At 37.1% G+C, this 25,601-nt stretch overlaps 1 protein-coding gene across 1 annotated transcript in view; it reads right to left on the bottom strand.

Moving 5' to 3' along the window:
• Positions 1-785: 785 nt before the first annotated feature.
• Positions 786-25,601, bottom strand: part of ZNF804B (zinc finger protein 804B) — a 221,897-nt gene continuing 197,081 nt past the window's right edge. Inside the window, exons 4-5 of the mRNA XM_030484259.1 lie at positions 10,975-11,105; positions 786-8,326 (exon numbers count right to left, since the gene is read on the bottom strand). Of these exons, the coding sequence (XP_030340119.1) occupies positions 4,648-8,326; positions 10,975-11,105 (3,810 nt within the window). The 3' untranslated portion in view covers positions 786-4,647. The remainder of the gene's footprint in view (positions 8,327-10,974; positions 11,106-25,601) is intronic.

Genomic DNA, 25,601 nt, shown 5'->3' with positions numbered 1-25,601 from the left:
ACAATTGAATGGAATTAGTTACACAGTGTCATTTATGTCTCTGTTGATTTGCTGTGATTTCAAGATTTTATAAATGCCAAAGTCTTGAGATATCACTGAGTGGTAGATTAATTTGGTCCCAGAGATTGGCCAAGGTATTTCCAGTTATGCAGATAGAACCAACAGAATATGACCTCAGTCACACCACACCTCAAAATACAGAGTTTTACCTATTACATGCACCAATGCCAACACTTGTTTTTACATTTCTTCAGTCTTTGTGCTTGTCTGGACACATGAAACTTCTGAAATTATCTACTGATGCCTATAACTAGCTTTGCAGTTACTATTAGTATAGCAGCTGGGACTGCCTGGGACCTCCAAAGCTGAGTACCTACCTGAAGCCTTGTGTCAGAAAGCTTAAAATATAAATGAAAGATAGACAGCAAAGGATACAATAAACAAACTGGAAAAATATGAAGTAAAAGGGAAAACATAGGATAAAGAGAAACTTATCATGACTAAGGGAAGTGTTAAAGAATGATTAAAAAGTGAATAAATAATACATTTGTGAATCTTACTGCTAGCTTCTTTACCGAAGAACATTCTACACAAACATTAGGAATCATAGCTCAGAGACGTTATTTGGGGAACCTGACGAGTTATAAATATAATTATAATTCTAAACTGACTACTGCATAAAAATATCCAGAAGGATGTTGTTACATTCAAAGTACTTGCAAAAACCACATAGAATAATTTTTTTAAGGAATATTTATTTTCAGTTCCATTTTAACAACCCACTTTTTAACACATACTAAAATCTTTAGGAAACATTCTAAGAAATTTCAGGATTATAGCCACAGGGATAAATTAAATGCATTTCACTTCTGCAAATTAAAATACAGAATATCTTTGCATCATTCTGCATTTTATTATGTTGATGCCTTTTGGTATGCTTTACGTTAAAAACACATGACTGACACTCTTTATACCAGTAAGCCGTTTTATTGAAAAAAAAAAATAAATTATTGCAATAAACTACATTCCCAGGAATTCCTTGAATAACCTAAAAAAAAGCTGTGTTGCATGTGCAATAGTGCAATTCACTTCGCTATTGTATATTATAAAACACTTTATACAGAGAATATAAAACAAAATTACTAGTTTACATATTATACTAGCCAGAGTATTATCCAGTTTAAAATATAAACTTAACACTTTTTAAGTCAATCTGGTCGAATGGTATTTTTATGCAAATATGCAGAACAAATATACATGTTAAATGTATTCCAGAAATGCCTCAGTTAAAAAGAAAATAAAAAAATGTCATTGTATAACTCAGGAAACTTTTGTTATTGGAATTTTACAGTGTGAGTGACCTGGTTTTTGGATTATGTGTCAAGAATATACAATCAAGCTAAAATAGGTTATTAACTCAGAGAGTATATATCACTGCCACCAGGATACTGTAACTCTTTGAAAAATTAGTCTAAATAAAATCAAAATTGTAGCACAGCTCCACACATCAGGCTCCATTATGCTTTTAATAATAATAATGATGCATATTTGAAGTACTGATGAACAACAAATATGGCAGCAATTAGAGCAAATACATCATCTCAGCTGTGCTCATAATTTTACTACATTTCTCTACAAAAATCCTTCCTGTGTATTCAGGATGATATTGGACATTCCCTTTGTTGGTAGTCAACGATTACTGTCTTGCTATTGTGCTGTTTCTGCTCCTTCTTAATCCTTTTTTTTTTTTTTTACATTAATACTTCTTAAAATCCTAATTTCCATTGTTCCAAGAATTAAATTTTATCTTTATTGTCTATTCATTTGCCTTACCAGACCATCCTTGTTGGTATATACAATGATGAATGGACGACCTATGAATTGGTTCCTTCCTTGAATCCTATTGTATTGTGCATACACTAAAGGAAACATATATAAATATATTCCATAAAATATCTACATAGTAGGATATTGTTAAGTTTCAATTGATCAAGTTTCTTGCTATAGGAATTGCCTATAGAAGCAGGGATAGAAAATGCATGTGTATACATTAAAGATGAGATCAGCCTGTCATTTCTTCTGTTCCATTTTTTTATCTTGGTGTTATTTACTTTGGATTCAAATGAACTCATATATACAATGAGAACAGCTTTTTTTTTTTTTTTCTTTTCTTGAATAAGAATGGGACTGGGCTCATAAATTTAAAAGTTTGTAGGGCTGGGAATGTATCTTTTAGGCTGGTATTGGCCCTGAACTTGACGGCTGTGCAGCTTCGTCGGCCTCTTCTGGGGGACAGGTTGACCTGCTCCTTTAAAATGTCCAATTCAGAGTGTTTCTACAGAATTATAACTAATGTTTTCAAGTAGCTCACTGAGAAAGTGAACTCCATCTGAGCAAGCAAGTACTAATATTCAGAGGTGTTAAGTCATATTCAGTGAAAGACGTTTGATTCTCAGAAAATAAAGTTTCAGAAGTATAGAAGGATGTAAATTCATATTTAATTTGGGGAAGATCTTCAGCCAAAAAATAAGGGAAAATTTTAAAGCTGTGTAAATATTTATTTTTAACACCTTTCCCAAAGAAAATCCCTCACTCTCTTTATTCTGAAGCAATAATTTAAATTAAAAAAGTTCCCTACAATTTAAATGAGAAAATTAAACTATAAAGGTAAGTAACTCCAAAATGGCATGAATATATTTTATTAGTGAAATTAATAAATCAGCTGGGAATCCAACCAAAAGATATTTGATGGTTCTGGTTTCACCAGCCTTTTTCAATATAAAAATGTTTGGCTTCTGCTCAGTCTCCAAATTCTTTTCCTGACAGCTTTTATTTGGTGGCTAAAATGTTAAGTATCCAAAGAGACATTAACTTTCCAAATACAAAACAAGCAGTCACGACTTGTAAAGCCACTTGAGAAGTTTGGCACAATACCAGTTCTGATGAAGCAGCTGCTTTTAGAAATTAAAACAATTCAATTTTATTGCAATGGATCAATCTAGTTTGATTAAAACTAAGTTAGAAATCTGGTCCTAAGTTGTATTTTTAATACTCAATTTGACTGCAATTAGATTTTCTGTTTCTTTCCATAGCCAAATATAATGGAATGAAATCCTCCGAAAGTTTTTTAATGTGTTTTATTTCAGTTCTGAAAGATACATTAGTAATTGTGTACTACATAATTGCAAATGAAATAATTTCAAATGTTTCTAATCCAAACAGGTACTGTCTGTCAGACACTTCACTGTCCAATTATATTGAGAAGCATGCCTGCAGTCTAACCACAATTATAAACTTAATTTCATGCTAAATATCCCATGTTGAGTTAGAAACATTATAAAAATAGTCAAAATGTGCCATTCAAAGAGATGCTGAAGCCCTGACCTATTTCCAAATACACAGCCATTACTAGCACTTTCAAACACGCATTGCCCTGATGGTTGGATACATGCATTCAAACACTGCAGAATCAGAACTTCAATTTGTATGTTAAGAGTTTGGGAAGCCATGCGATTATCTTGACGTATTCATTTAGATTCAATGTACATTGAACTGCTGAGAACTGTGACATGATTTTCTATGAGACTTGACCTTCAGAGCCAGTTTCCGCTCAGAATTTTCTTCTGCATTTTTATGAATATCAACATGATTTTGTAGGACCAGCCAATTGTTTATATTGTTTGTGAAAGGGATGAAACATATTTACACATTTTTTTGGCAAGGCTCACCTACATATCAGAGCTCTGTTTGGTAGGAAAGAAATGTTGCAGTCTTGGCCAAGGACCTCTGAAGTTCAAAGCCAGCCCTAGCTGCTTGGCAACTCTGGGCTGCTGCAGCCTGCCCCTGACATACCCTATGCTACAGCCACAGCCATGCAATGCTAAAGAACTTGGCTTCATCCCCTACTTTCCCCTGCCTTCTTGGATGCTTCGCTCAGTGAGAAAAGTAGCTGCTTGCTTGTGCCAGCAGAGTGCCCTACACTAAGGGAACTTTTTTGTTATGTACCTGTGGCCAGACTGCAGTCCCTTTACACTGTCCAAGCAACATGTCCCAGGGAAAAAAATCACTAAAGTATCTTTGCAATATTGTTGTGACCCTCTTCTTCCAGTGTTAACAAGGCACCCCTCATTCTGGAGCTTCCCAGTTTTTTGGGCCCAGGAGACAGAACCAGGGACTTGTGGTCCCAGATACCTTCTTTTTTGTTCAGTCTGAAATACCTTAACTAGACCAACTACTATGCACTTGCATACACACGCTCAGAAAAGCAAACATTTGAGGTGTGTCAAGATTATTCTACCTTAAATTGGACTGCTTTAAATCACTCATTGGTGTTGATATTCTTGGTCCTGTTGTGTCTGGGTGCTGCAGTCCCTTTCCTACTGAAAGTCACAGACTTCACACCTCTCTCCAAACCTTCTGTAGAATGACACTAGCTGGACCCTGTCCTCCTATCATAAAAGGCTTTAAACCAGCTTTTTCTCAGTGATACAAGAACAAAATCAACATTCATATGCTGTAGCCAGAATGTGGACTTTAAAATATTTGTCATTGTGCTCTCAGCAAAACAATACATTTTCCCTCAGATGTGATTGAACACTGAAGAACTTATTTTGTTTTGGGTTTGGAGCCATGTTGTAATCATTTGGGCTAGTTTAAATAGCTAGAAACACTGAAAACTTCTTTTATTGTAGGTAACTGTTGGGTCTGGCTAGAGCACGAATAGTGATGGGGCTCTTGCCCTTGGCATAGTGGCTGGACTAAGGGGTTTGGATGTATAGCAGGTGTGGTTGCATTCAGGTGTGGTGTAAATAAGGCTGGGATATATGCAGTGTGTGTCAGTGTTGGGAAGGTCAGTGGGGAAGGGTGGAGGGGGGTGGTGGAGACCAAGTGCAATGGGTGTCCTGTCAGCAAAACAGGGTGGGTGGGAATGAGGGCTGGTGCTAATGGGGAAAGTGATATGGGAGTGAAATGGGCCTGAGAGAGGGGGTGGAGGGGTGCCAGGGAGAGATGGCTGCTGTGGGGATGCACAGATGCTGAAACAGCAAAGCGTTGCAGCAGTGTGTGGTGGATGGTGGTGACAGTGGCATGCTGCTGAACAGGGAGGGCAGGAACTGCTGGTGTTGCAGAGAAGGCAGCTGGTCCTGGGGCAGGCAAAACTTTCAGGTGTTTTGCTAGAAGCTGTTTCTGCATATGCTGCTGGGCTTGCAGCTGAAGTAACCTGTATTTGTCTACCTCCTCTGGTGAAAAGGTGATAGGCTGCTGTGTTAAAGGAGAGGAGGTGGATTTACTGTACACTTCAAGGTCATTTACTGTGTCATCATACTTCTGCATAGCATTGTCACAAAGAGAGTCTGAACCGCCTTCTGCCTGGTTCGGGTCCATGTTTACATCATGTAGTTCTTTGGTCTCTGTTGAATTAGCAACAACAGAGTATCTATTAGAGGAAAAAGCACCAGGGAAATCATTTGGTACTGAGTCACAGCTTTGTATAAAGGGTTGCGCTTCGCTAATGAAGGGATTGGATTGTTCCTTTATTGCTGTGTTCGTTTTTATGCTTGGGCTCTTATAGCCTGTTCCTATTTGAATGATGTCTTTAAAAAGACAATGATCATAATCAGTGCCTGTTGAAAGAGCAACATTAGTTATCTCTGACCCTTCAAAGTTGTTTTTCTTCACACTGGTTTCCAATGAACTGATTTCAGTATGCACCACAACGTTTTCACCTGTGCTTAGCAGTTTCTCTGGCAAAGGTAACATTGCAATGTCATCTACTGATGACGAAAAGTGAAGAGCAAAGTGACTTTGTGAGTGATCCTTTAATTCTACCCCACAAATGTTTGAACATCTTTCTGAGTCATGCATTTGTTCCTGGGATTTCTTGGACTGCACTCTTTCTAAAAGCAACTTGGCTGTCAGTGACTTTCTTTTTCCACATATGTCTTTTGCCAGGATTTCAGAAGAACAGGTGGCAAAGTTTTGTGACTGATTATTCTCATTCAGAGATTCGTAATATGGAGTTTCAGCTTTTCCCAGTTCGGTGTTAGAACCTCTTTCTGTATCGTCTTTTGTTTTGTTGTCACAGTTGTCAGTCTCTTTAGGGAAGGATCCTGAACTGCTACCTCTTAATATTCTGCTACTAGATGATCTTTCACTGCTTCTGGAACCTCTAGTGGAACAACTTTTGGAGCTATGGTAGCTTCTACTTCTACTATGTACTTTGCCAAAATGCTGGTGTCTACATCTGCTGTGTTTAGATCTGTCTCTGTGTTGTAAAACTTTATGTCTTGAGCATCTTTGATATTTAATTGTACCCCTCTGTGTACAGTTTCTAATTCTGTGACTTCTACTACAACAAAGATAATCCTCACCTATATCATCAGAAGTGAAAATACACTTGTGCTTTCTGTGTTTACATTTGTGCCTTTCAGCTGTCTTGCTTTTTCTTTTACAACAAAAAAGCAAATTATTTCTGCTGTGATTGTTTGATGTGGGACTCATGTAGCTCATGTAGCTACTCATACTGCTAACTGAAGTGTCAGAATAGCTGGAATGTCTGTCGGAAGAGGACTTTTGAGGAGACGGGAATCTCCAGCATCTCGTATAACTTCCACATCCTTCATTTTCTGAATACCTGCTGTTTGAACTGGATTTATAACTAAGGAAACTTCCACTAGAGTCTTTTCCACTGTCACTTATGTCACTGCTACAGCTGGCCACATCTTGAATGGATCTGCACTCATTTTGGCTTTCACATTTTGCTTCAGAATAAATTAAATGACATTTTGCAGCTTTAGACTTTTTAATCCTAGACATAAAAGCAGAAAAAGAAATGCTTTCATTTCTAATCTTCTGTTTTTTTCTTTCACAGCTATGAAAATGATGCTTTAAAGGTCTCCTCAGTGTTGTTGTATGAAGACTTTTTTCTGTCACATACTCCTTTTGTGAGACATCAAGGTAAGCAGGCACTTTGGGTATATTTTCATTCAAATAATCTGCAATGCATTTTTGACCATTTTCATCCATTTCTTTCTCTATGTCTGACTCAGCTTTTTGCTTGGCCTTTTTCGAATTTAGGGAACCTTTCATCTTCTTTGGTTTCAACAACTGATTATCTTGTTCATTTGACATTTGCGTGTGTTTTATTAAACCTGAGGCTTCATTTTCATCTGCAGTCTTATTTATAGAGTGCTCTTTACAGCTTGCTTTGTTTGTTTCATGCTGTTTACCATCTCTGTGATTTAAAGAGAGTCTGAAATCAAAATACAATGGATTACAGCCGTATGAAATACAGGGCTCAGTTTTTGTAAACAAAAGTAATTCTGTGGGCCACTGCAGAGCAGTGGTACCATCTTTGCTCACTACATGGAGGAAAGACAATGCCTGGGGCTTAATCTCTTTAGTCATGGTCTCCTTTGGAAGTGTTTCCATATTCTCATTTGTAGTTTCTGATCTTTCCAAAGATCTTTCTCTTTTTGCCACCCCAGGACTGTCATTAATGTTGCTTGTGCATGCCAGCTCAGGTGCTGGCTGTTGTGGGAGCTCAGGTAACTGGTCAGGCAGGTGGGCATTGCTGTGCTTGTAGGTGTTTGGCTGTGTATAAAAATTGCCAGCTTGGCATGAAGGTGAAATGAAAGTTTCTAACAATTGCTTATTCAATTTGCTTTCTTGCTCTGTCTCTCTAAGTGAACCAGAAAAATCCAAATTTGAAAGCTGCATTTTACCTTTGGAAAATGAAGAGTAAGCACTGACCTTTTCTTCTAATTCTCTATCACTAGTTTTATCATTTTCCTTTAGCATTTTAAGTTTTGCAGCTACATGACTTGATGTACTGTTATCCAAATCCATTTGGTCTTGCGTAATAGGTAGCCCTATACTCAAGCTTGCTTTCATGTCCTTCTCCAAAAATGTGCCAGAAAGGCAACTCTCAAGAGCTTGCTTTGTTTTGCGGTTGAGGGATTCACTACAATCATTTCCTTCTTCAGAGTTCTCACTGAAGACTGATGCTGAGGACTCGAGCTTCAAAGGGACTTTTTTAGAGAATGAGAAGGACACTCCTGCCCTTTGAGAAGTGTTGGTGCTGTCTGGGAACACTTGTGGGACTTGATTTCCAAGTGCATGTGGTCTTTCAGTAGGGGACTGATGCCTGCTTATGACAAGCTGCTGTTTCTCTATTACACTGCTGGAGAAACCTGGTCCTTCACTCATGGCCGTTCTTTGAGAACTGGGTGTGAACTTCCTGCCCTTGTAGGGGAAAATGCTATCTGGTGATTGTTGCTTTTCCATGACTAATCGGGGGGCTTTAAGCAATGATCCACTCCCAGTGATGCTGTAAGATAATAAATAAATAATAAAAAAGAAAGCTGTATTAATTAACCAAGTTAAGACAGAACTCACATTTGACAATATCTGTCTGGTAAAGAAGTGTGTTATTTGCACTGTTACAAGGGAAAACTAAGTTTCTAAAGGGTAAATGTGCAGTCTAGGCCCAAGCTTGGGCTTTTATATTAGCAAGACAGTTTTACATACTGGAAGTTATATGATTTGAAGTCAGAACATGAATAATCTTTTTCAGAGTTATGCCCATGTACAAGCAGCATGAACAGTATTATCTTTACTCTGAATTTATACCAAGTCTTGGCTTTCTGAGGGGCCACTGCAAAGGAAATTGGACCTTGTTCAAAATGAGACTTTTCTACCTGGAGCATCTGCAGAGTCAAAATCTGTAAGAGAAGGCAGCATTCTGCTTGCTTGGGAGGGGGGTATGTATGATTTTTTAAAGAGTAGATTTTTATATTATCTTTATGTTATTCCAAAATAAATGCTTTTGTGAAATATTCAAAGAGATATTATGCTAAAACTGTTACCAAACATTGGTGGAAAAAGGACACAAGGTGGATTGCCATCAATATTAATGACAACTTCAGTGCTCTCATTATCAATCACTATTTAACTTACTTTGCTATATTTCCTGTTTCTGTATTCTACTTTCATTAACTACAGTTTTCCTCTTCCCCAGACTCTCAGATTTTAAATATGTGGTTTAGTTTTCTTGTACTTAAAAAAAAAAAACCCGACCTGAGAAGGCCTTAACAAACATAGTAAATCACTAATTTCTTGCAATAGATAATTAACTGAGATTGGAATGACTGCTGCCATTTTACATAAAAGATAAGACATGTATAGCCACCATACAAATGTTATTCCAAGTAATATTTTAAACATGCATTTCGTTAGACCAATTATCTGCATTTGCTATCAATTCAGTACTACTGTACACTTACATGAAAAATTTTGGAACCAGATTCAGTAAAGAGTTTGATAAAAAATTAGAAAATAGTTTAATTAAATGTAAGTAAATTATGACGGCCAGATCTGCATAACAGCTATCTATAAATAGGCTAAAATGTTTTAAAATGCTATAAAAATGCATTGATCTTCAGCAGTGGGAACAACATAAAGACTCGCTATAGTGGGTCAGCTTGGAGTATGAGAATATATATATGCATTTCTGAGAATATATTTGGATCTGCCACACATTTTGCATCAGGAGATAAAAATTCAACCCTATTTCTACATCAAGAAGAAATTATTTCTTTGAGAAGGCATATAGAAAGATCATTTTCAAAGTTTCCTTGCAACAGCAAAACAAAGCTGCATTTTCAGTTTTTCTGTGCATAAGATGAGATTAACAATAATTTTGTTGTCAAATTGTATTGACCTGTTGTAAGGAACTCTGTTGGAACTTGAGACATAGTACTCAGAGAAAATAACAATTGCGTATGTGTAGACTTTTGCTTAAAAAGGATGAATTTCTTTCTTGCCTGAGCACCTGGGAATGCTACCCCTCCGCCAAGATCATGCTTCTCAGCCACCTCTGAACCTATTAGTCATTACAAAGCGGAATAGCAAGCACTGTCTTTCCAGGCTCTTTGTAAAGGATTATGGACTCCTGGCTCTTCCTAAAAGCAAACCCATTTTCTCCCTCCCAGTCTCACTCTGGGTTTCCTATTATCATTGACCTTATTGGCCTATCTGAGACTACATCTTCAAGCGTGTGGGCATAAAAGCATCTTCCCACAGGCAGTTACATTTCTTTCAGTGAATTTATATGAAAATGGAGTTGTAACCATAAGAGTGACACATTAGCACTAAACTGTTAGATTTCAGCAGATTATTCAAGTGCAATTACATAGGCTAAAATGAATGTATAATAAACTCTGAATGTTATTATTTCCAGGGTACAGTAAGCTTGATATGAATTTCAAATGATGCCAGTTTAATTATCTACTTAACTCATTACAGTCGTAGATTAACATAAACAATTGGTGTAGTGGCAATCTATTCTAGTGAAACATTCAGTGTCATAAAACAAAGGAGATTTCTCAAATGTAAAGGTTTGTCAGTGCAAACTTTGCACTGTATCTTGATATTTATCAATAGAGCAAACAGTATTGGATAAACATAACTCAGTTAATTACTTGTTTTTCATTCATATGATGATACTTCCATTACTCTACAGAGAAAATGTGAGAATAATATCAGTACACTAAAAGAAGTGAAAATGATTCACAGACTAAATACAGATGCTCAAAAAGGTGTTTTTCCTCTCCTGTTCACTTACTATCAAATGAGAAGACAGCTATACTAATCTATTCAGGTCAGTTTGAATAAGGTAAAATGGTGATATTATAAAAACATCTTCAAACCACTCAGTTCAGAAGAGAGGAGTATAACTAGCTACTAGAGAAAAACTAGCTAGAGAAAAACACAAACCTTCAAAGAGCAAGTAATTAATTCAGGGCTTTCAATTTTATGGTTTGCAGAGCAGGAACATTTGGAGCTGAGGACAGCTGAAAACAGGTTACAGTATACACAATCTCTGTACGTTACACAGTGTGGAAGTAAAAATATGGACATTTCTTCTGAGGCTGGGGAAAGAGGGCATTACAACATAATATAAATAAAAATACTTGCCATTCTGACTGCTTCCGTAACTCTGCAAGCTGGTGGAGCCGCTTGAGTGCTTTTTCCTGTTTCTTCTCATCTTTCCATGACTTTGAAGCCACATTTCGAGCAAATTCCCGTTGTTTTAAATCTTTCAACCTCTGTGTGAAAAGAATAAAAAAGGAAGGGATTAAACATGTGCACAGCAGATGCATTTCCTCTTACTCAATTTATTTGCTTTTGGAGAAGTTAGTATATAAATGGAGAGAAAAATATACTTAAAATGCTATCATCCTAAGAAGAGATTGAAAACGCTATTTTTGCCTAACAAAAGAACATGATTGGGCCACTGCTATTTAGCTGATATATATGATGAATGACAGCTTTTTAGTTTCTTATGAACACACAAATCTTCTGTTGTGTACAAATACATATAAAAAATTAGACTCCATTTAATGTAGTCAAAATTTTCATATTTAACACAATCAGTTGGAATTTAATCTATAGGCATTATACTGGGATAAAGCTGAGCTCACGTGTGTAATATATTTTATAGATCTCTATACTTGCACATGTATGCATGGATGTTTGTGTGCTTCTGTGTAGGCGTTGTAGCTTTTTAAGACTTATTTTTATTTTTATTTTTATTTTTTTTTTCCCCCTCAAAGGAGAAAACTACTCTCTGAAATATTTGATCAGGAAACTCTTTTATGGTTATTTTCACAATTTCTTTTTATCTCCTCAGATGTCTAAAAATCAGATAACTCCTGTTGGAGAGAGCAAAATTCTTTGCCTCTATTACATTTTTTATTACCTGTGTTTGCACTGCTGATTATATAAAGAATAGTGAAGGAGAAGATGACACAAATCAAAGTGTCAAAAACATCCTCTGCAAAAAAAGTGGGGCTAACTTGCCTTTATGTTCACTGCAATCTCTGGGACTCAGCAGGTCATGTCCAGCCTTACAACTTCCCTGTTCAGGTCAATGCTTCCATGCTCCATGCCAGAAATGCCTTCCTCCCTTCACCACTGCTCCAGTGCCATGGTGTTTGGGGAAGGCAGGTTTACAAGTCAGAAGGAAGCTCTGGTGCATTCAGACAGATGCCCAAACTGGAAAGTATGAGAACGACAACTGACAGCTACACTGCTTCATCCACTTGCCACTTGGTCTGGAGGTGGCCCTGGGCTCTTCCATGAATTTTAGAACTATAGCATCAACACCAAGAAATGCTAAATTTTCCATGGAGTGTAGAGAGCTGGTTTTGCAACCTAGACTTCAGTAAAGTCTTTGATATCACAGTCGTTTTTAAACTGCTGCTCCATTGCCAGCATTTATGCCTATTTGCCTGTCCATCGGCACCTAAAGATCAATGTCCTAGTCACTGCATCATCTCATGCTGTCATTTCCCTATAGCATGGCCAAAAGCTCAACATGCATCCATAGAATAAATTGGAGGCTGACCCAACATTGTAGCAGTAATATTGCTTTCTGCATCTCAGATATGTGGAGCAGTCTAGCCATTGCACAGAGCTCTGCACAGGCCAACATGCATCTGTGTCTGAGAAACAGGATAGATGGCAGAGAGTCCTCAGCTTGTAGGGGTCAAGACAATAACAAAAGAATAACTGCTTTCTGGTGAGAGGTCTACCTTTTTTCAGTAGATGGAGACAAATTGAATATGTGAAAACCACTGTGTGGTTGCTTTCTACAATCTGAAGAAATTACAGGTTTTTTGCCTTTTTTTTCCTCCACCTATATTGAAGCTATCCAGTCATGACAGTACATGAGAGGCATGAAGGAACCCTTGGTGGAAACAGGCCATACAGTGTCCATGATTAGGTTTCGTGAAGAGTGCTGGAAAGCTGTAGTGGGTATCTCCCACAACTGCCATATCAGCTGTCCTTCAAGTATGGGATTTTTTAAAAAGCCAGATAACATCTCTGAGAAAAAAATAAGTAAATTCTGGTAGACTAAAAGCAGAAGTTTCTTGTTTGGTCTCAGCTTTCTGGACACGTGCCTCTCAGCACTGAACTGGAAGTAGGGAGAGCTGGGCTGCCAACGAGTCAGCTGCTCAGGGTGTTGAAGAGCTGGCCCTCAACCACCCTGACATCTTTGCACAGACAAACACTCTTGGATGAGGACAAGAAGGCCAGAAAGGCAGTTTCTGAGGGAACTGGTGCACCAGCAATCAGCAAGAACTGTCCTGCCACCTGGTGCCTCTGGAAAGCTTAACTGTATTCATCAGAAATATTTACAGTGAAATCTGTATGTTTCTCCAGAAAGTTTCTATCAGCTCCAACATTTGGTACTTCACTGCACTGGGCTCTGAAACAGAACATCCTCAAAGTTCTCTTTAAAGCTCTTAGGCTTTAGTTCCTTGGAAAGAAGTGGTTGATCCACTACAACTTTGGTCTTGCCCCTTTTTCCTGCCCCTTACGTGCCCTCCCTCACTGTTTACTTGCCCCTTTCCAGGCCAGTCGTATAGTGCTCCATTCCCTCAAACTCATTCCCTGAAATTTACAGTAAAATGGGTGAATATGTAAGAAGATGTCACTTCTTGGTCTAATCAAGAAGCTTTTAAAATAATACATTTGAGCCAAAGCTGTAAAAGAAATCAGATAATCTTCACAGAATGAATCCTCACTTTCTGTCACTTAAGTAATATTTACAAGGGTGTAGAGATATTTAAGCACTAAAGATTCTATCCTCCACAGAAAAACATAGGTAGTCTTGAGTCTTACTAACATCTTCAATGTGAAGAAAGGCCAAAGAAACACATTTGAGAAATGTCCTTTAGTGCCGCTTGCTATGTTTTAGCTGTCACTGTGAGCTGTTCAGTATCACACATAAAGCACTCATGAGGAAAAACAGAAACAGTTTCTACCTGTCAAGGAAACAAAGAACAATGTGAAAGCTAGTACTATGGCGTGCAGGTACTGCAAAACAATGCCATTTCACTTCTTTGACAGTTAGGATGATAATCAACAAAGCAAATGGACTGACACTAAGAATATAAGTTCTAGCAGTATTTTTTGCTCTCTAATGGCATACAGCATGTGTCAGGGAGGTAGAGAAAGAATAAAAAAAAAGTAGGAAAGCATACTGGAGGACTCATCAACTGGAGATGAAGTCCAAGAAATCAAAAGCATTTGCAGTCTGAGCAGAGAAAGGGCTCGCCCTGCACATCACCTCATCAGAACAGAAAAAGCTTCACTGCCAGAGCTCCAGTTAGGAATTGTAATGGAATTTGTCAGCTATGTTGGATAGACCATGGGACTGCCTGCTGAACCTGCAAAGCCATGGTTTTCTTCACTAACAACCTGTGCCAGACTCCTGACAGGCACACAAATATTTTCTGCAGGTGGTGCACAAGAGCATGCAACTGAGCAGGTACCTGAATGACAACCCTAAGCTCAGCAGTTGTGCCTGAAAATTAATATCGCTTAACACGGCAATTTGATTTTTCATGTAATTAGGTACTTAACTGGGCATTTAAATACAGGCACATGTAATAAATTATGATTTATTTAACAGAAATCTTGTGTTCTGTCCTTCACCTGCTACAAACATAACTGCCATGGAGTTATATTTCATTTTTTTGACTCATGTTCCATTCTTTCTCTGGGTTTTGTGCACATGTGCGTGTGGACATTGCCATATCTAAAAGTAACCCATCCCTTTTTTGCAAACGCCCACACAGAATATTATAAGACTAGAAAATAATATTCACTGTATGGAAAGATTTACTTATACAACCAGGTCTGAGTCGTGCTGGCTTCTCTGTCTAAGACCTACTCAAAAACTGCTGAATCTATTCCATTCCTCCTGAACTCTGGTATGAATCACTAGGAGATCCAAATGAATTAATAAGCTGCATCTTCACTACCTACTTTTGCTAGATTTGAAATATCAATGGTCAAATACCTGTACTTTAGCAATTTATGCCCAGTCTTAATTTTTTGCTTTGGTTTGGTTTGGGTTTTTTTTAATTTGTTACTTTACTGTGGCCAGTATTTTCTTTTCACTGATCAATGATAACCTCTAGCATACTCACTGCTGTCTGCATTTGCAGTACTGAGATTACTTTCTTTCCAGAGTTATGATCCTGATTTCTACTTCTCCGTGTGCAGGTGAACCTTTCTCTGGGTTGCTATCCGTCTGATCAAATTTAGATGCTTATGGTAGTTGCTTAGGTTTTCTTTACAACCACTGGAAAGAAATAAGAACTTTTAGGGACCTAATCACCTCTTCTTATAGCAGCTGTATAAAACAAAAGAGGTAAAGTGAGATGTAAATATACCTCTTTCTCTTCCTTGTGTACAGAGGGTACTAGAAGTGGCTATCTTAATTGTTAAGGGGTGGTTTTCTAAGAAGATAACATAGCTGGCAGCTGAAGTAGCTTTACACCATGGCACACGGCATGGGCAACAAAGAGGAGCTGGAAGTTGCCATGTTGCTAGAAAGCTATGACCTAGTTGTCATTACTGAAACTTGATAGGATGAATCCCAAGACCGGAGTACGGCTATCAATGGCTATAGGCTGTTCAGAAGGGACAGATGAGGAAGGAAAGTTGGAGGAGTTGCTTTCTATATCAAGAGATGGATGGAGTGCAAAGAGCTATCTCTGAAGAATAGCTGCAGTAAGGTTGAAAGCGTATGGGTAAGAGTTAGAGACCAAGGAAACAAAAGGAACCTCGTGGTTAGTGTCTACTACAGGCCACTCAATCAAGGGGAGCCTACTGACGAAGCCTTCTTACTCCATCTCCAGGAGTCATCATGCTCGCAGGCTCTTGTCCTGCTAGGAACTTCAACCACCCTGACATCTGTTGGGAAAGTAGCACAGTGGGCTATAGGCAATCCAGGAGACTCCTGGAATGCGTTGAGGATAACTTCTTATGCCAGGTAATAGACAGTCCTACCAGAGGGGTTACAATACTGGACCTGCTGGTCACCAATGCGAGTGAACTAATCAGTGATTTCAAGAGTGGAGGCAGCCTGGGCTGCAGTGATCATGCAGTGGTGGAATTCATAGTCCTGAGGTATATGGGTTAGCTGAAGAGTAAAGTCAGAACCCTGAATTTTAGTAAAGCAAAATTGCAGCTGTTCAAGGAGTTATTCAACAGAATCCTCTGCGAAACCCCCCTCAGGAACAAGGGAGCAGAACTGAGCTGGCAGATCTGTAAGGGCGCTTATCACAAAGCACAAGAGCTCTCCATCCTCAGGTGTAAAATCTGGAAAGGTGACCGACATGGCTGTGTCTAGACCTGCTGGTGAAACTAAGGGGCAAGAAGGAAATGCACAGCAGTGAAAGCAGGGACAGGTATCCTTGGAATACTACAGGAATGTTGCCCAGTTGTGTAGGGATGGGGTCAGGAAGACCAAGGCATGCCTGGAGCTTAACCTTGCGAGGGATGCAAAGAATAATAACAATAATAATAATAACAAAGAATAACAAACATGCTTCTACATGCACGTCAGCCAGAAAAGGAAAGTCAAAGAAAGTAAACTCCCCCACAATGAACAAGACTGGCAAACTGGTAACAATGGACAAGGAGAAGGCTGAGGTACTCAACAACCTTTTGCCTCTGTCTTCACTGGCAATCTCTCTTCCCACACCTCTTGAGCAGATGGACTGGAAGATGGGAACTGGAGGAGCAAAGTCTCTCCCACTGTAAGAGAAGATCAGGTTCATGACCACCTGAGGAACCTGAACAGAAGTCTATGGGACCTGATGAGGTGCATCAGAGAGTCCTGAGGGAATTGGCTGCTGTAGTTGCCAAGACACTCTCCATGATATTTGAAAAGTTATGATAGTCAGGTGAATCCCTGGAAAAAGGGAAACATTGCATCCATTTTCAAAAAGGACAGAAAGGAGGACCTTGGGAATTACTGACCTGTCAGCCTCACCTCTGTGCCTGGGCAGGTCATGGAACAGATCCTCCTAGGCTAAGGCACATGGAGGTCAGGGAGCAGAGTCGACAGAGCCAGCATGGCTTCACCAAGGACAGGTCCTGCCTGACCAATCTAGCAGCCTTCTATGATGAAGTGACTGCGTCAGTGGACAAGAGCTACTGTATCATCTATCTGGACTTCTGTAAGGCCTTTGACATGGTCCCTCACAACATCCTTCTCTCTATAGATCTAACAGGAGTTCTTAGTATAACTACTTCAGATAATGGGGCAAAGAACTGTTGCTGCAAGAATACTGAAAAGCAAATATTCTTCTTATTCATTGTAGTGTAACTGCATCAATGTAAATAGAAAGAAGCTTTGGGGAAAAAACTAATTTTCAATGCATTAAGTTAGAAAACAGCAGGCTAGTGTGAATTAAATGATTTTTTCCACTTACATTTAGATTTTTTGTTCCAGAATATCATTCACAATGCATCCTCCAAAATATCCATCATTCTGTAATGCATTGCAGCCCCAGGCAAAAATGTAATAGATACCTCCGCTTTCTTAGGTGTGTCTCCCGACATATTTAGAGAGCCTTCTCTGAATTGAAGTCCATGAACTAATGTGAGTGTTTGAGTGCCCGAGTGGCTTTACAGATTGATTTCCACTTTGCTGAAAAGCTCCTTAATTAAGTTCTAAATAAATTCACCACAGAAGGGTTAAATGAGGAAAGAAAGGAATGTAGATTTCAGTAATCTTTCTCTTGCCTGTAACCCTGACATTGGAACCAATTACATTAGTTGTAAAATGAATTCATACTGCAAACCATCAAATGAGAAAGATAGTTACTAGAAAATGTAATTAGACTTCATGTTTAAAGCTTATGGTATTAGCTCTCTAAGTGAAAGGGAGGAAACAACAGCAAAGGAATTTGCTTTTACTATGGTAAATAAAGTCCTAAAAGTAATTTGGAAAAGCTGTTACATAAAGGATTTAACCATGAGATAGGAAGCTCAAAAACTAGCTGATACATTTTCATTTGGTCCACATATAAATAGCTACAGATCACTTTGAAGTGTGTGACAGTAATAATTTTTTGGAGTGGCTTATATTATAGTCAGTCTTAACAGATTCAATATTCTTAGTGGGAGTGAATGGGAAGACAGAAAGAAAACATGCTGGTATGACTGGGTTAGGGAATGAGTTGACAGCAGGACAGTGGAGAAGTCAGTCCTCAGACATGCCCTATAGAATCCATCTATCACTGACTGAGGTGTTGATCAGAGATTCAACCAGAAAAATAAATTATAGGTGGCTGTTCAGAGGGCTTGTTTTCACATGTCTTCATTGAAACTCCTCTAAGGCTGTATAGAAAGATAGTCTGATCTAATGCAATGGGTCTTCATGCCAGAAGGCCTCATGACCTACTAGTGCTTACCTGTGTCTTTTCTGTGGGACCTTCGTACTGTTCAACGAGATCTGCAAGTATTCCTGCTAATTAAACTGATTTCATCAATTACTGGATGAAAGTACATAATTTGTGCTCGTGAGAATCCCCCAAGTTAAAACAGATGGATTTCAGGGAGGCCATTTCCATAGGAAAGAGGACAGAACAGTCACTTTGTGGCAGCAGCTCACTCATCTGAAGGCTATTCATGGATCCAGCACATGCTCCACCTGACCACCCATGTTTATATCAATTCCAATGAACTTATTGTCATATGCTCCAACAAGCTTGCTGCACACGGTATAATTTGACTAGACATATTTGGTACCAGTTCGGAATACAGAGTAACTTGCCTGGGAAAAGCAACACATTTGAATGATAAGAAACTTGGGGCAGGGACTGTATTTTCGCTGCATATCCATATATTACCTTGCTCACCAGGCTGTTGGGCTCTCTTTCTTAGCCAGTGGAAAAAAAAAAACCACCTCATAGATTTTATTTATTTTTCCTTTTCATTTAAGAAACTTAAAGAGAAGAAACTGGTATTACAGACCCTGTGCAAGACTGGCTCCTTTCAAAATTTTCAGTACTTCTCATTACCTTATTTAAAAAATATTTAAGCCTTTTCTACATCTTTTTGAAGCCTGTGTCACCATTTTGTTTTTCTTTGTTTTAACTGTAGCAGGTGGAATACAAAATCACCTACATTTTAAGGAAAAAAAATGAGAGTCTGAATTATCCTAGAATTATCCTAGAATCAGGATAGTCCAAAGTCTAGCATCAAACTTTCTTCAATGTGGTCATTAGACTTTCAGAGTAACAAAAATAATAGTGGATAGATTTTAGAGAGCACTTCCCATAGACAGATCTCAGACTTCTTATGAAAAAGGTATCTCTACCATCATTTTACAAAAAAAGAAATGAAGGCAGAGAGATGGAGTGACTTTTGGAAAGAACAGGGAGAAGGCTGAATCAGCACTTACAGATATATGTTTAACTACTACATCTAACTCTCTGTAAGCCCATTGAAACAAGAGGAAAGATGCGAGACATCTGAATTAACCCTAAATTTGATACATAATGTGGTGTAATCCGTTCATACTTGATAACTGAGGGAAAAATAAAGCATAAAGGATAAACCTATTACAAACTATTGTGCTACATCCATAGCTTTACATAAAGGAAAGTTGAATCAGCAGACCACTACAAAGTGACTTTGAAGTGCTGTACCAGAGAACAAGTTCATCACTAAAAAGAGTAATTTTAATAGATAGTTGAGGTAAATGTAGTGTTGATCATAGGTACCACTCACTGCACTTCAGATGAAAAGGTATCGTCAGGGCAAATAGTGAAAAATACTATACGCATGAAAAATAATATATGCATGAAGGATGCATAAAGGCAGCTATAAGCAGAAGCCTTGTCAAAAATCTCAAGTAAGTAAAATACTGATTTTTTTTCTAATAGGATGTAATAGCTATCCGTAAAAATAATCTTGGAGTCATTTGGGCTTGGGGTTTTTTTGTTTGTTTGTTTTTATTCAGTCAAAGCCAAAATATTATTTCTCTTAAAGTTGCTCAAATTAGACTGATCTCTTCTGGAGTAGAAGAGTTAAAGGTAACCAGGAATCTAGCAGCAATACTATAACAAAATGCCTGCTTAAAGTAAAAAAGGTTTATGACGTTTCCTTGCAGTGTTTGTCAATAAGAAAAGACCACAAAAGACTTTTGTAATCACCTGATCATAACTTTTCAATAGCACAAGACAGAGGGCATTCTGATTTGCTATGTTTTAACAGATAAATTAATAAAATCAAATTAACTTTGACAAGGTCTATTTTACATAAACCAATGAAATGAAATTAATTACATTATCATTCTTCAATACTTTGTGGAGTCCTGTATCAGTCATGTCAGTATTTTCCCTGGCACTAATGTCAGGATGACAGATTTTCTTGTTTATTCTTTTAAATCTGAGCATGGCATTATCTAGCCTGTAGCTTGATGCGTCTTCCTCTAGTGATGAGACCTATTAAAAATCAACATTAATGATTAGGACAGTTTCTGGCTATCTCTTTCAGAATAGTTAAATGTTGGTCACCTGAACTTGCTGATACAAAAATATTTAGCTCTAGATTATGTTGTTTAATAACCTTCTTAGCTATTGGTAGATTGGTACTTCTCAATCATCATAAACATGATAGATGTGACTAAATCAATTGGCTTTGCCCTAAGTACAGAGCAGAAATCTATGTTGAACAGTCCTGTTTATATCACTGCTAGCAAGTAATTAATTTCTATTTGGAGCAGAAGATTCTTTATGTCCTCAATATACTTTCAGAAACTTTCTTGGCCTCACCTCTGATGACTACAGATTTTCCTTTTGCTCTTTTTACTTCCATAACTTTTTTCCAATTTCTTCACTTCTGATTTATGATCTTTACAGTCCGTTTTTCCTTTCTCTATTATAAATGTAAGCCACAGAGAATTGACTTTCCTTCTAAATGAGATTAGCTTCTTATAACCTATTTGGTCTTTTTCAGTTGCGGGATTTGGGTTCTTAAACCATCTGCCAAGTGCTCTCTAAAATTTCCTAGGTCTCTCTCACATCTTTCCATTTGAATTCCTCCTCCCAGTCCTCTTGGCAAGCTCATTCACTTTTATGAAACTAGATTCCTTATAAAAGTGTACGTTACAGTTTGTTATTTATACAAATATATGCAAATACTTGGCTTTTTTAATTTCCTGTATGCCTGTGTTGATCATCATAATGCTAATAACATAGAATACGGATCAGCTTTTTGGAGACCCATAATGTGGATGAAGTATTTTTATGCTATTCTTGACAAAAGGCAGGCCCACGGAGGCAGCAAATTCAAATGGATGATCTGTTAATTTTAATTTCTTCACGCATGGGATTGGAGCACCAGTTTATGTTCCAGTCTGTGGTTTATTTACTGGAGGAGATGAGCAGATGTCCCATTTTTTTCCAGGGTAATTCACTCCTGCAATAGCCTGGTTTAGCCTTTGATTATCGGAGACAATCTTCTGAGAACACATCTCAGTAAATTTTACTGATTTAAAAAAGGTTATTTTGATTATACGGGAGTTTTTTTATTAAATTCTTTCCCAAATTTGTCTCACATTATTACTGTGTGATCTCCTTTGACTTTAGTGTCCTTTCTTCCCTCTACTTGACTTATGCATTTCTCTTTCCAGTTCAGCAGCATTTCCCTCTGAAATAACAAAAGCAATAAGGTGCTTCCTAAGCAAATTCAGTGTGTCACGGAAAAAGATGATCAAGCTGTGCACAGTGAATGATGTCCTAATTTTCCAGTTTATAAAGACAAAGATGTTTTGGCCTATCTAGCACCCTTTTTATTGCCATGTGCTGGAAGTATTATTTATTTGCAATTTGTTATTTGTATCTGGTCTCCTTAAATGTATCGTATTGCAACCTGCAGTGCCTGAGGCTTTTACTAAGAGAGGGAGCTAAAGCAAGCACATGGTCAAGATGTGCAATTCAGCCCACTGGTGTATAACATACCACTGAGCTGCAACTTCACACCCTTCAATTGTGATTCCATAATTTAAAATTTTGAATACCTTTCAAGAAATTGCTCCATGGAACGAGGGTTAAAATGAGCACGATGCACTTTTGTAAGAGCAATCCCAAACTGCTTCTCTTATCCCCTTGTATTTTGTGAAGCTATGGGAGGTAACATTTAACATCCCCCTCTCTCCTCTTATCCATGCTCCAGACTATGTATGTATTCACTCTTACATCAAAACACACATCTAATTTTTCATGTAAACATGGACATTTTAATATTATAAAGCTGATCTGACACTCTCAGCTTCAGAAATATTTTATGTCACTTCTCAAATTCTTTCCTGCCACTTGGCACAAACAACCTTTTAAGCAAGCTTTAGTCTAATACTCCCTCCCAGGAAACTCATTCCTGTAAAATTTGAAGTTGATTATTTATATTGTGGCTTATTAGTCTAGTAATCCATACTTTTCTACATCCCTGAATTTTAATTATTTCTTGAAAAAAAAGAAGAAAAAAATAAAGATTGTAAGTATCTGTACTCAAATGGATCAACAATCCTCTTATAATATGCACTAACATAAATAAAATATGGTGATAGTGACTTCATATTCTTTGGACTAGGGGACTTAAAACAATACTCTAAATTATTCTGGGGACAAGGAAAAGTAAATCACACTTTATAATTGTAGTTTTTTCAGGTTTTTCCAGGTATTATTTACTTTTAGAAAGGTTTAGCTTTTATAAAACATTGTGTTCATTTCCTAGAAATAACAGAAAATTGCTATAACAATTATTTTACACTTCTCACATGCTCCACGTTCAGATTTATTAGGCTATGACTTGCTGTTTTGCATGTTTACAGGTCCAATTTAAGATTATTTTCAAAGTGCAGGACAGAATCTTCATTTTCTTATTTAACAAGGAAAGGGACATTATGATGTGCTAAATTTCAAAATGGAAAGGAAATCAGAATCTGACGTGGGCTATTGAGAGCCATAATTATGTCTAGGAATTGAGTCTTTGGTGTAACCTAGACTCAAATGATAGAAAAATAATGCAGAACTCAGAAAAGGTGTTCATTAGGAGCTGATGAGAAGACTGAATTTTGCTTTGAAGTAAAGAACAAGATGAGATTAATCTGAATATTCTGTGTTCCTTTTAAAAGGTGAAAATTACATGGTAATTTTTAGGTAATATTTTTGTATACAAATATTGGTAAATATGTGATTTAATAAATTGTATTGTTTTACCCCTAAGCATGCTATTACTCCACCCAATAATTTCTCAATTTATTATGATTTGATATTCATACAATCAGATCCTTATCTAAGACCGGATATCAAGGGCAGGTTCAGAACACAAGCAATAATCACATCTGCTGGAAATGATTTAGTACCTTGCCAAATCCCATAGGTCCTAAGTGGAAAGTATAAATACAGAGCACTGGAATGTGACTGAGCTTACACTTTTAAACATCAGTATTTAAGTGTCTGTTTTGAAGGAAGCGGTGCTAAGAATCCATCAAGGTGCTAAGGGCTGAATACAAGCAGAGAAATACTAACTATAAGCACAAAGCATCCTACTTCCAAGGGGTTCCTGTCAATTTCTCTAGACTTACACACTTGTTTGAAGAATCAGAATTCGTGGTTTGCAGGGAATTTTGACATTTGGAATTTTTTTACATTTTAATCTTACTAGGAGAAGTAAAATTTTGAAAACTTGGTAAAAAATTAAGATTTTAAGTGCTTCAAAAAGACTGATGTCAATGCATCTAATTTGCAATGAAACATAATGCCTTAAAGATACAATTTTGCATCATTTCTTTATCTCAAGAATAGTAAATATGTGTGCATATGTTACAATTAGTATTTTAAAAGTATTTTTAAATACCTTACAAGAAATTTTTAAAAGGGTTTTTTTTAAAGTAACAGTGTTACAGCAAAGTATTTAAATCTTTATTAACCATTTCAATCTGAATGAAACTAAATTATGTAAACCTTTTGAATGAAAAATGGGTTTGATCCCATGTTCATTTCTAGTCTAAAAATAGCATTTCCTGACTAACAAGTATTTAGTTTTTGGTTTTGGTTTTTGGGTTTTTTTTTTTTGTTCAGGAAACCTTTGGTTTTTGCTGTCCCATCACCTGTGATAATATATTTGTTTGGTATTCACATGAATGTCAATTACATTTCTATAGATATTCCCTTGTAATTTAATCTGAGAAGGTGCTTAAAGAGCCCTCATCTTTTTAATGGCTCCTGGTGGAGCCTAATTATTATGAAGTTGCAAAAGCTGTGAAATGATAATTAGTCTCGGTTACCTCCTTTATTTTTCCCTTAGAGACATGTTAAAAGGTATTAATTACTGCTTTTAACTAAGTAAGGATAATAAATTACTAATCTCACCATTTTTATTGCTGTCTTGGTGATGCACCGGTATGTTTCTGGTTTGCTTTTAAATATTTGTTTCTGCTATGAATACCCCTTAAAGACGTACACAGCACACTGTACGGTTCCTCAAACACAAACATAGTTGATTAGCATGACTTTAAAGCTCCACAGGAACTAATTGCTCAGATACATTCTTGCACATTAATTACTGCATGAAAGGTGCAGACTGTCAAAAATTAACAGAGCTATAATAGATGCAAATTCTAGACAGATGTTCATAGGGCCAGATACACTTTTTAGATGCCAATGGGATTAGAAGAATTACTATTTTTCAGAGGAGGGAAAGATATGACCAAGAGAGCACTATTCAAAAGTTATGAGGAAGCTGACAGAAATGTAATTTTTCTGTGAATATTTCAGGGTACAACATGTTGCTAGAAAAGCTAATTGCCCAGTGTTTCCGAAAGCTGACTGTGGCACAGATATTTACAAGTGTGTTGTAATGTGCTCAACAGGTTCTTTAATCTGGCTGAGCAGTATGTTATTCAATGAGTCATTTTAAAAATATGAATGAAAGTACTTGTGACCAGACAGTAATCAAAGACAATCATAGCATCTGGCAATGCTTTGTCCCTACCACCTCACTATTGGAAGCAAGAGCCTGGCCTTAAGATGACACCAGATCTACTCTATTATTCCAGATCTACTAATTCAAGTTAAAAAAAAAAAAAAAAAAAAAAAAAAAAAAAAAAAAAAAAGTGAAAATTATGTGGCCTATAAGCAACATTATCTAATGTTTGCCAGTTTTTTGAAGATAGCATGTGAAGTATAGTATACATCTGTGTTCAATCTTGCCCAATTCTGATTAATGAACATTTTAATGATTAATAAACATTTTTGCATGAACAGTATAATTTTACACAGAAGTAGTAGAAAACATGCAGTATATTCTACTACTTCTGTGTTTTTTTTACTTGTGTTTAAAAGTGGAAAAGACATCTGAATACAGACATTTAAAAAAAAGACATCAACACCTAATAAAATTTATCTTGTTCATTAAACAATACAGGCATAGCTCCAGCCTGACTGCCCCGAAGGTTACTGAAAATGGGAATAATAATTTAAGCATAAATATTTAGGTTGTCCAAATCTATCCTATTTTCTTAAATAATATCCTATGTACTGCATATATTAGCATTTCAGAAGCGAGAACCAAAAAGGAACATCTTGATTTTAATCACTTTTCACACAGTACGAAGAAAAAATATGTCTGGCTCAAAAACACTTTTTATTTGAATGGAATATTTCAGAAAATATTTTGCTTCAAAATTTATTGGATTGCCATCGTCATGTTAAATCAGATAGAATGTT

This window comes from Strigops habroptila, chromosome 1 (genome assembly GCF_004027225.2).
Source record: "Strigops habroptila isolate Jane chromosome 1, bStrHab1.2.pri, whole genome shotgun sequence".
NCBI classification, from domain to species: Eukaryota; Metazoa; Chordata; class Aves; order Psittaciformes; family Psittacidae; genus Strigops; species Strigops habroptila.
The sequence above is the reverse complement of the archived record's forward strand: the minus strand, read 5'-3'. Positions and strand labels throughout refer to the sequence as shown.